At 32.0% G+C, this 12,854-nt stretch overlaps 1 protein-coding gene across 2 annotated transcripts in view; it reads left to right on the top strand.

Moving 5' to 3' along the window:
• The window catches only part of LOC118195405 (lysyl oxidase homolog 3A-like), a 109,105-nt gene that overhangs the window by 66,673 nt on the left and 29,578 nt on the right, over positions 1-12,854 (top strand). For both annotated transcript variants that reach the window (XM_085821901.1, XM_035366713.2), the window contains 2 exons: positions 4,782-4,987; positions 11,842-12,021. In XM_085821901.1, the coding sequence (XP_085678027.1) occupies positions 4,782-4,987; positions 11,842-12,021 (386 nt within the window). The remainder of the gene's footprint in view (positions 1-4,781; positions 4,988-11,841; positions 12,022-12,854) is intronic.

Raw genomic sequence — 12,854 nt, 5'->3', positions numbered from 1 at the left:
CGTAACAAAAATAACGAAATGTTTATTAGTTATATGTTCAAAATGACAAAATGTGTATTGATTATACCCATTCAATAAATATTTTGTTAATTAAATTTTTTTTTGTATTCATGCTTAACTTTCTTGATATTTATAATACTTTAACATAGTGCATGTCGCTTTTCATGCTTCATTTATGATTCAATAAATTGCTAAATATTAATAATATGTACATAAATAATAAGTCAAGAATTCTATTTGTTCCTTTTTCCTACTTCAATCACCTAATAGTCTGTATAATTTAAATTTCTGGACATTTAAAGTTAACATAAAATTTCAATACTCAAGCCAAAATGGGCGAAAGCTAGTACTCGCAACCAAATTTTTCTTAGATTAAATATGTTATGAAATGACGTAGTTTAAAGTAACGGTGTTTAGCGTTTGTGCTGCAGTTATGACTTTTATCAAATGTTTAAGAGCCCCCTATGATATGTAAGTTATGTAAGCGAAAACATTTTTTAAAAAAAAGCAAAATCATTTGGCAAGTTTAGCTGGACGAACTGTGAACAGAAAGGTAATAAACATTTTACGTGAAACACATTTATAGATGGTAAATATGAGAAAAGATTATCTGTATAGTAACGTTTGTAGATGACTATTTTGATTACATTCCCCGAATGATAACATTAAGTGATGAAGAAAATATCAATGCAATTTAACTTATTTCATATAAATAAAACTACAAACATATAAACTCTTACTTCTACAGCACTTTAACCAGAAAAAAGTCGTTAATGATTGACTATCTGTGATTGTTATGCAAAAATTCATTTACCTGTTCATACTCATAACATTTCAGGCATGTATTTGACCGATGCTGCACCCCTAATCTTAATATTCATAAGGCATCCTTCTTGCTTCTCTTGGCAAAACCAACCATCAGTTGTTACAAAATCATCTTTCCGAGATTTTATGGCTAATTTGTCAGCTTTCTGCCGCACTGATGGACCACTGACTTCCACATAATTTTCATGAGCATCTCCAAGTCAAAACTTAAGTGCTTTGGCAACACTGAGATCTTTTCAGCTACGCATCTGTTTCATACTTTCATTTCGATTTTGCTTTGATTTGAAAATAAGATCTTTAGGATTCTTCAAAATCTTGTATATGAAGGGTTTTTTTTTTATTTTTATTGAAAATTTTAAATCCTTGTGCACCACATAGTATTACACAAGGCTTACAGAGGTTAGTAAAAAAAAAAAAAAAAAAAAAAAAAAAAATACAACAACACAACACAAAATAAAATAAACTTACAAATTGAGGGTGAGAATATTTAACTTATGAAGGGTATATTTATATGAAAGGTTGAGAAATATTTAACTTAGCAGGCTGCTGTTGACTCATTTTTGGGAATTGGTAGCGGTTCAACAAGCCGACTTTATTCCTTACTCCCAGATCATTATACTTTTTGCTAGGTTTAGTAATAAAAACGACTGAACAGAGTAAAATAGTGAGCGTTTCCTTGAACGAAACATTTATAAAAATGTAAAGCTCAAAAGAAGCTAAGATATATTTTGGCCAGAAAACGTATGGTCATCAAGCCAGTTGATCTTTCTAAAACCTGGACAGAGGGTTCTATTTCCAAGTTTTCTGGCATAAATCAAAATCAAGCTGCTTGGCGACTTAATCCTTTAATCGAAGATATGTTTTCGTCATTTGGTAATTTCTATGCGCTATTTCAATCTTATTTAGCGACATCACTTCAGTTTAAATAATTTCATTCCATAATGTTTTGATAACATTAATCGACCTGTTAATCATAAAATGTCATGTATGTTCCATGTTTTCAGATACAAATGAGCGACACTTCTGCAATTCAATAACAATATCCGAATTGAATCGCTATCATATTAGGCTCATCTACTGTAATAAACTGTAGCACTAAAATAAAAGAAGACTTTTTTCCTTACATAATATGAATTAGTAATAGCTAAACAGTGACTCTCAATGTATTTCTTAAAACCTGCTTATATTATTCAATGTAGATCGTCAGAATTCAATTGGCTGGTGAAAGTTTTTGAAATTTTGATAAGCCCTACAGTTTATATCAAAACTTTTATAAAACCATTAAAAAGTAAATTATATTATTATAAATCATAATATAATTCTAATCACATATATGTGAATAAGATTACATTAAATTTATAACATACATAACTAAAATCTGAAACAAATTATGAATTCGGCCGTGTGATGGTAACCTTTATGACTTTGTGCTTCTCAATTAATTTTAATTGGCCATCCCTGCGAATAAATACTTAAATGATGATCTCGTGAAAAATGCCTGATTTTGCGCTTTTTTCCTTACAATTCGTTTTGCCTGCATTTCCCTAAGAAGACCGAAAACAACACTTTTACTTCGTTAATCATAAATTTTTCGTCTCATTTGACATTTCTCTGGCTTTTACGAGATTTTAAGTGGCAAAAATGAACGAAACCCAGATTTTCTTTCATATTTTTCCTACCCTCATTTTATAATCAGGGTATATCAATTGTAATGTCTTTGTATTTAGTTCCATTCATAGTCTATCAAGCTGTGCAGAAATACTATGCATTAAAATTGCAAACGATAGTTATGTTACATGGGGTAATCTTCTGAACAATACTACAAAACAGCGTAAAGTGGTTCTTTATTCATCTATTCTTTTTCTTACAAGAAAAAGGCTCAGGCAATTTTTAATGGTTTACAGATTTCACGTTTCATTCCATGCTTTCAGTGTGATGTTCGCACACCTTCTCAATCTTCGTCAAACCCTAAAAAAAAACTAGGCCGAGATCACCCCCGACTAAGTTCGTGTCAAAACTTGCGTCAAAACAAAATACTCATCAAAGCGTAACCTAAGGTCGTGCGCCATAAGAGCCCACTGCACACACACACACACACAAAAAAAAAAAAAAAAAGTAAAATGATTGCGCCGATTTGTTAACATGAATTGGACGAAGTGCAAGAAAACCCGGCAACGCGTGACTTATCCGAGTGAATTATGTAAGTCTGGAAGGATTTGGACATGGTATGCACTGAAAGTTTCCGGTTTTCTGCCTCGAATTTACCTCTTTTGCCTGTTACCTTATTTTATACGTTTTTTGTTTTCTTGTTCCGTATATTTTGTAACGTTAAAAGGATTTATTTAAATGGAAATAAAACAGAGAAAGTACTTTTACTGAAATTTTGCAACAACTTTCGTTTGAAAGAAAGATGGGAATGCGAGGGTCAGTTAAGGCCAACACTGACATGTTGTTTTGAATGCAAAGTGACAGTTCAAAAGTTTGGCGATTCAATAACATCATTCTTAGTGAAAGAATAATGCAAGAAACGTGAACTGAAATCTTAGACATATTTACGTGTTTTCACATTTCACACAAGACACGCATGTTCAGAGTTAGGCAGCAGAAGGCTTTAAATATTTAATTCTAATTAGATATTTGTTGAAATAAATCTGCTCAAAAATGTGTGAATTTATACTGTTTAACATGAATAGCTTATTTTAAATGTTTTTACGTTTACCTCGTGCTTTATGTCATTATTATTTTTTTTAAGTTTAATAAAAATTGAACTTCAGAACAAAATCTTCGGATATTTTCGAATAATCTTCGCGAAATTTTATATATCCCTTTTATGAGAAATGAAAATCTCTAAATTTAAAATCTATAAGCATTAGCCACTTTGTTTCGATACCTATATTGTTTTGATAGCTACATACTACTACTACTACTAGTATGTTTTGATACCCCATACTCACTTTGTTTTTATATGAAATGAGAGGCCTTTTTTTAGGTCATTTATATCCCCTCTTAAAGAATATGATTGGAGAATATCTGGCTTTCATTAATGATATAGTGGTTTAGCTGTCAGGCCTACCTAGCGCTGGAGAATAGTCATTTACGTACGTGTAAAATGTAAGGATGGAAAGGAAACTTGATATATAGAAATAACAGGTTCCGCAGAGAATCAAAATCGGAAGAAATCTGCTGCAATTTAGTGTTTGATCCAGTCGGACGCTGTTTGGAAATAAAGTGAAATTTAACAGCATTTCTACATTTAATTTATCCATTCAAATTTGTGTTGATAAAGAATAAATATAACAGATATAAGGAAGTAGAGAAAATTGCAGCGAAACCTTATGGAGATAATTTAATATTTATATTTTTATACTATGAAAACGAATACAAAAAGCATCAATGTAGAGGAAATATTAACGGATGAGGCATAACAAAGAAACTTGCGCAAAGTGTTAAGTATTGTTCAAAGGGTCTGAGTTGATATCATTACTCAATTTTTAAAACGTTTAGGTAGGATCTAGAAGTATTTATGACTAGTAAATTTATGAATCTTGACTACTGAAATTTTTCATAAAGATTGTTGAGGATATAGAAACGCTTTAAAGCAGGTGTTCTCAGCCTTGTATAGCCATCGAAATCTTATAAGTATTCTCAATCTAATATAGGCATTCAAACCTTCTTAGCCTTTAGAAGTGTAATAACCAGCACACCTAAAAGTTGCAAGATGGAAAGCCACACAAAATATTTCATGTGTCTTTGAATGACGAGTCATAATCAGACATTGGGTTAACCTCCAATGTACGAATACACCTGCAATGGGCACGAAAGGGATCAAATGTTTCTACTAGTCCAGAGTACAAAACATTTTCAGAACCATTGCTATTGCTTATAACTTACTAATGCTTTAATATTAAATGAGCTCATTATTCGTTTTTAATTTGCTTCTATTTTACTCTCTTTAGATCTCATCTGGATGGATAATATGTTCTGTACGGGTAGAGAGTTCAGGCTGGACCGATGTAGGTTTGATGGCTGGGGTGTCCATGACTGCAATCATGCTGAAGCTGCTGGTGTCGTCTGCGATGGACAAAGAGCCAGGGCAATATCTCAAGCCTCATCTCCTGAATCTTCACCAAATGCTTTACCAGTAGCAAAGACAGCAATCAGAGTAAGCCTTTATTATTACTATTTACTTCAGATAATAGTCACCCAGACAGAAATGTCATTAATAACTCCGAAGAGACCGAGTTCGAATCCCGGAGAAGGCATGGATGTAATTTATCCGTCCCTTCTTAGGAGGCAACGGTGGCCTACCTATTTGGTTCCTCCATAATTAAGAGGCCACCGCTTTTGACCTTAGTAGTGGCCAATGCCTATAAACCACTAGAGCTCGCCATCGGGAAACAAAAATAAGACTAATTTAATACCAACCGTAATATACATAACAAAGAATTAATCATTTAGGATACTTACTCATATGAATCAAACTTAAAACATCATGAAGAACGAACGGTTAAAACAGCAGTATAATGTGCATGTTATTAGAGTTGCATAATTGCAAATTTATTGTACAAGAATTTGCGTAAAATGTAATCAAAAAGCAAGTCAACCATATAGTAAGAAACAATCACAGTGCGAGCAGTTCTCAGATACCAATTTGTTTGCTATAATAAAAGACGCAGCAGACTTTTCTTCCTAAAATTTCTTACTATAAATAATAAAATTAAAAACATAATAATATACATATGGCATCAACAAAATGAAGAATAATGTCTTATGTGGAAATTTAAAAAAATCGGAGTGTTATGAAAAGATTTGTTTAAGAGAAAGGCCGTCAGGTGTATAACAAGTCATGAAGATCCCAGCAAGCAAACCTTCTTATGCACACAATGTTGAAACAATAGTAAAGAACTGTCATCGATCGAGGTATACTAGCAAGCAGCTTTTGGCCATTGTTTACTATAAAAGGTTAAAGATCTTATTGCTGTTATTCTTGACAGTAACAACACCAACATGGTGAGGTGCGGTATCACGAATACTAGCTGAAAGTCATCACTTTATTTAGTATACCTCTTTTAATTATCATTCACTATGACAGCAGCAGCTATTTTTGCAGACATCATAATAAAGATTGCTCAGCATAATTCAAAGCCGACAATGTGTATGATGAAGTGGGTGCTAAATGATTTAATTTGAACAACAATTTTACAAGGACTGAAGATATCATCAACAAGCAACGGTGGATTGTCCAACGAATTTTTAATGCCATTTCAGTAGAAAATATCTTGCTCTTTCCAGCATGTAATCAACTAATCTTCGTTCATTGTTAACGTATACAATAAAAGAGTCCCAGTATTTAGTAAAAACATGCATCAATTTCAATTCATATCAACACTAAATGTCTTATGAATGGAGATTTTTCTCATGCTTGTTTTATGCTCAGATTTGTGCCCCATCGACGGAATCTAATATGGGTCCGCGATTGTTAGCTTTGCAATGCTACTTCATTTTTGGTTACCGCAAATGAATTCTGAAATCACGTATAAATGGAGTTGCTGGTAGATTGATATTTTGATTCTTGCAGTCCAAGGATTAATGGCAACTGGCGGAATGTTCGTCAGTATGTCTTTTCTTATCTTCTTTCATATGTACTTATTTTAATATTAACAAATGCCTCGTAATACATAATCTGTTACATAAATTCTCTTCTCTTATTTCAATCAGATCAGAACGCTGAAAATTTCACTAAGGCTAATATATGTATGGCTTGTAACAAGAATTTTACTCGTTTCTCTCTTGTATGCTATAACTATAGAGAGATTCGAAATAAGAATGCTGTTTCTTATGAAGATTTATATTGTGTTAGATCTTAAAATCTATGTGTTTATTTTAACTTCAAATTTCTTGAAGAAATAGATATCAAATTCAGTTTATGCCAGCACTGTCTCACAAATGATTATATTTAAATCATTTTATTTTCTGAAAATTAATGTAAAACATGGCAGCTCACGCTAATTTTTTACATCAATCAGATTTTATATCTTAAAAATTTTCAGAGTATTGCTTAAATTGAACGTGCCCTTCACCTTGAATAATGAAATGATAAAGAAATAATACGAAAAAATATCACGTCATGCACACTAAAAGAACGTTTATAATAAAAGATCAATTAAGGGTTTATCATGCATCTGCAGGTATTGTTCATGGTATTTCTCATCTGTATCAATGCAGCATTCCGATAGCTATTACAGCTATTTAAATGACAAACATCTCATACTTTGGTTCCCGCCTCAGATTATTTGATTTTAGGACTGCCCAGAAAAATTCACCATTAAAATATGGCACATCACTAAGCATTTTTTGCAAATTAAGGAATAAAATCTCAGTCTTTTGGACTCAATCACAGTAACTGATTCCAACAAAGTAATGCCTTAACTTTCCAACTTAAGATGAATGTAGAGAAAAGTAATGTAATACAAATTGGTGAATAATAGTCAGAGCCAATATGCAAAGAATCTAAATAAGTAAGAAAAAAAATCAATCTAATAAAACCAGCGCCCATTATGATGACCCTTCACATTGTATACAGAATAGTCGTTATAATGAATTTTTGCTTTAGGAAATAGAATAAATATATTCTCATCGGTTAGAGACTCTGTGTATCAGTATAGTAATGGAAGGGTTGCTATAACGAACGGTCGTCATATCGAATTTCGACTACATTACCATACCTAGAGCCAACTTTTGAAGGTATTTCCGTTATCTAATCTCAGTATTTTTCGCTAATCCATGCTTTATTTTTCACTTGTTAATAGTTTATTCGCATAATAAATTTCGTTGGCAGGAAATACTCTTTTCTTTTTGAAAACTCTAAAGCTCGTTTCTAAGACAGGCTGATATCTAACTGTTAATATAAAAGTGACAAATTTTATTACTAGATTTTATATATTTCATTGTTTCTATTGTTAAAATACCTTGTCCTTAACCTGATTTGCAAATAAGCAAGCAAAGGGTAGAAATTGTGACAAACGTTAAAATTTAATGCATTTTTCTTTCTGAATATTTAGTAGTCCATAAATTTTTATTCAACAAAAGAACTATAGTTTATATACGTCAAAGGTACAATCCAAGGACCACATAATTTAATTTAAATGGTAATTTTGCAGCATTCTAAGGTTCCTTGCCAAAATTTGAATTAATATAAACTGAAATATGTTATGTATCAACGCAGATATTTTGCAAATAGTAACAGTCGGTGCTGGGATGACTACGTTAATAACTAAAATAGTTTATTAAGTATATATTTCCCAACGAACGTATACAGCGTTTAAAAGAATTTCTTGGCTAACAAACTGTTGAATGGTTTCACAAAGATCTGTGGCTCCTATTTATGAAATAAATAAAATAAGATAAGTATTAGCACTAAGGCAATTTTTGCTCCTTATAATCAGGTAAAACTGTATTAAAATTAAGCTTAGGTGTGGGTTTAGTAGAAAAACAAATGTTAGTGAAAGATATATTTCCTATGACCGAATTATTGATTCTCCTAAACGACTTTTGTCTTCATGGGATCAAAATTTCTGAGGACTTTATATAAACTGCTGTTAGCAATAATACAATTTTAGTTCTAATTTAAGATGCAAATTTTCAAAAGAAGCTTTTAACGTTAGAAAAATATTAATTCAGAAGCACTGGTTTCAAATAACCGTTTAATAGAAATACTAAAGCTATAAATTTTTTACTGAAATAAATTCAAGTTTTACATGATATTTAAAACTGATTTCAATGCTTCTCATCTCTTCGAGGAAACGCGGTCATCTCGTCAAAGTGAAAGTCATATAAGGTCGGCGATTTTTGAGGCTAATTTTACATGTTGTAACTTCCCCTTTTTAATTAAAGAGCAACTTAGTAATTGGTGAACTTGATATAAATCATAACTTTATTACGTAAATTACGCTAGATAACAAAAAATGTCCCATTATGAAGTCCTGTCTTATTTTTTCTATTAAATCATCAATCTAAAACAGACTGTTCAAGAAGTGATTAATAGTACAATCATTTTGAAAACAGAATATAATTTTATACTTCAGACTAGGCGATAACTAGTCGGAAAGCTGTTAAATGTTTTAAGTTATGTTCTTAAAGTCAGCGAAGACTAGTTACAAAAATTAATTAACTACATGATATGTAGAAAACCGAATGACTTTTAGAGCGATAGATTATAATGTTCTCTCAGCAATTAAAACCTCAGATGAAATTAAAACAACAGTAGCCTAGTCTTTAAAATACCATCTGATCTTCTACAGTGCAATTTCCGTGATTCTTTGCAAAGTGTAAACTTGAGAAGCAACAAATCTAGCTATTGTTTCAGCACAGTGATATTAAGAAAGGAAATAACTGTGAAGATAAGTAACAAATGGAAGTACAAAACATTAATACTTAGTAATCCGATATTCTATGTTAAGTTTTCTAAATCCGAATTCCTTAATTTTACAAAAATACTATACAGTAAAAAAATTGTAATAAAAGCATTCATTAAACACTTAACTAGTCCATTAACTTCATGGCCTAATTTTCCTATTCTGCATATTGGACAGATTATTGCTATTATTTTGATTCGAATCAGTCTTCATTTATAAGGCATTAGGTATGGTTTCAGCTAGGCTACCACACCCGTAATAAATTACACATGTAGTTTTATGTACATTTTTTAATTAAAAAAACACAATAAGTTCCCCATGTACCACATAGTATCACATAGGGCTTAAGTATGAAACACAATACAAAATAAACAGAAGAAAAAACTGAAATAAAATTAAGGATGAGTACAATGAATTGACAAAAAATGTTAAAAGCACTTTTCTCGGAAATAAATTGGTAAAATTCTGGAGGCCAGTTAATATTAAATTTTTTCAGTCCCAGTTTCAAGACTTTTCTTTCGTTCTCATATTTAGGACATAGAAGAAGCACATGTTCAACATTCTCCTCTTCACCGAGGCTACTATCACAGACAGACTCGAGGCTCAACTTAAATCTGTTCAAATAACTTTTGAAATTTCCATGGCCAGTAAGAAATTGGGTTAAGTTATAGTTTGTGAAGATGTGATGACATGACAATCTCATCTTGATAGAAGGGGAAAATCTCTTAGTTATTAAGCTCCCTTTATTTTAATTAATGAATTCTTGGTTCCACGACTCCACAATACTTTCATACGTGACCTTCTTATAAAAGGAATTAGGGATATTGACAAAAGTGTCAATTTCCCGCTTAGTCGCAGTCTTAGCAAGGAAATCGATTCGTTCGTTTCCAACAACACCTGTATGACTACGAACAAATGAAAATCCAACCGAAATATTTTTATCTTTTAGGTTTTTCAGTTCTTTTTGATTCTGGATAATGATATTATTAGAAGAAGAAATACATTTTAAGATCTCCAAGGATGAAACGGAATCAGTACAAATGAGATAGTTTGAAACAGCACTATTTTGTTCAGAGACCCATTTGATGGCGAAGTTTAAGCACTAAAGTTCAGCTATAAAAACGGTACATTCATCTCTAATTCTAAATTGAAAGTGCTCAAATTCAAGACCATTTTTGAAGACAACAAATGCGAGACCAACCTTGCCATCAATTTTGCTGCCATCAGTATAGCAAGTTACAGGTGAATCATCTACGATTGTATTGCTAAACTGAATAAAATTAACAGCATTTATTTCTGAAGGATGAGGAAGATCAGATGGAGGTAAAATACAATCATACTCAGAGACAGCAGAAGCAGAAATATTTTTCTTATAAGCAATAGAATGAAGAATGGCAATGTCAATTGAAGGAAAGCCAGAAATTGCATAAACAGACTCATAGCTAACGGTACGATATCCACATATGGCCCGCAGAAGTATCCGCCTTTGAACACGTGGTAAATATCTATAATTTATCTTCTTCTAAAGTGATGTACTCCAGACTTTAGAGCCATACATAATGAAGGGTGCAATTCCTTGTTTATAGATGAGCGAATGAACGTTGTAATTAATACCGTGTGTGTTGCGTGCAATACGACTTAAACAACACTGTAATCTGTCACATGTACTTTAGGATATCTTATGTACCTTATGTTTTATGTAATTTAGGATACCTTTATATTGTTTTATTACGCGTATGAAATTTTGTATCCTGTGTGTAATATGCAAATGAAGTATCGCAATCAGTATTCAAATATGGGATGGTAAAAATATTTCCTTTCGATCATGCTGAGATCATCTGTACCTCGTATATCTTGGTTTGGACATAATGGCATGGGCATGTTTTAATGGCATAGGCTTGTGACCAGCACATGACATTAAGATATATACGTTGCAAGCAGAATTTTGTATGCAGTAAGAACTGCAGGTATTGATGGCATATTTGCTATCAAAATGTTCCAATGTGCTATTATTCTATTATTCTTTTACGGCTTTAGAAGGATTCCAACTGATAGATTTTTATGGTTCTGATCTTTCGACTGTGGTATGCATTTACAGAAAAATGTAGTAGTAAATTCTGCGATGAGTTCATCTGCATAATAACAAGATAAAGCACTCTCTAGTATCAGTACTTTAAACTGAGAACCCCGGTCCCTCAGTCAAAGTACCTCATTATTATGTGAGATTTTTCAAAACGTGCCAGAGGGAAGGTGTTTAAATTGGAAGATTGCGTGAGGGCAGCTACTTCGGATATATAACTACATTGAACAACAATATCATAAAGGTATCTTTAACCTGCATCTTTAATGGCCATCTGCTTTAACATCAGAGACAGATTCTTCAAACTAACCTATCTTACCTTACAGTTCTCGGTTGGGAAATTTTTAATTCTCTCTTAAATACAAGAAAATGTTTGTTAAGCTAATACCCAAGTTATGTGTGTAAGTAAAATACATGTGTGTCTTAGTTCCTGCGCTTCATGTAAGTAATGGTAATTTTATATGTATATGTTTCATCGTAATGTATTTTTTTTTTTTTTTTTTTTTTTTTTTTTGTTCGTAGCTTGTAACCGAGAAAGATCTGACTGTCAGAGTAGTAGGTGGCAGAACAACGACAGAAGGACGCGTGGAAGTGCGCATGCCCCAAGGATGGGGACTCCTTTGCGGAGATGGTTGGGGCATACAAGAAGCTAACGTTGTTTGCAATATGCTACAACTAGGTCATGCCAAATCAGCAGTACAGGTCAGCAATCTTTTATTGCAGAATATTTCAAATATTTCTTACTGTAAACAATTAAAACTTTCTTTATGTAATACAGTAGAATTTTTAAATAATTCTGTCATTAGCAGACCTCTTAAAGTTATCTTGAAATCTGCTGTGCTATCAAAAATCTAACTTTAGAAGCAACGCTATGAGTATTGTCACTTACATTTTATTCACAGCTTGCTTTACATTTTAAATTATAAAGGCCTGATAGCGGGTTGGGTTCGCATGTACATCACGTTGATTAGATTGCAATAGCTAGAAAATTTCTGTGACTGAGTCATAGAAACTTAGAAATGCCATCCAATATTCACGTTCGATATAGACAAATAAAAATCCTCATACTATTCAGATGTCATATTTTGGAAGAACTCAAACCTTCTTGTAGTTGTTAGCTTTCAAAAACGTATGATAAAAATAGCTGAGTACATATTTTTTGACAAATTCTAATTCTTACAAATATTGATGTAGGGAAAGATTTGTGATCTAAAGAAAATTTCTCATGCTAAGTACCTTTTAAGCGAACCGGCATGTTATTGTGTGAAATAATTTTAAATATATCAAATTAAACATAAAATTTCCCCCCAAAATGGGCCCCAATTAAATGTAAATATTTCAAAATATATGACGTGAAACAAATTTTGTTATTATTCCTTGAACTGAAATTCACTTGGAATTCAGGTAATTTGCTTGAAAAGTAGAAAATTGATTAGGAAATATAGGCGTGTCTATTTTGAAGGCCAGTCATTTCAAAAACAGAGTGCACGAATTAGATCCATTTAAACAATGATAAATTCTCTAGTAGTAAAATG

Source organism: Stegodyphus dumicola, chromosome 8, assembly GCF_044657685.1.
Source record: "Stegodyphus dumicola isolate Sdum_Otavi_A_Nest chromosome 8, ASM4465768v1".
Lineage (NCBI taxonomy): Eukaryota > Metazoa > Arthropoda > Arachnida > Araneae > Eresidae > Stegodyphus > Stegodyphus dumicola.
Note: the sequence above shows the minus strand (reverse complement) of the source record. Positions and strands in the feature narration are given on the sequence as shown.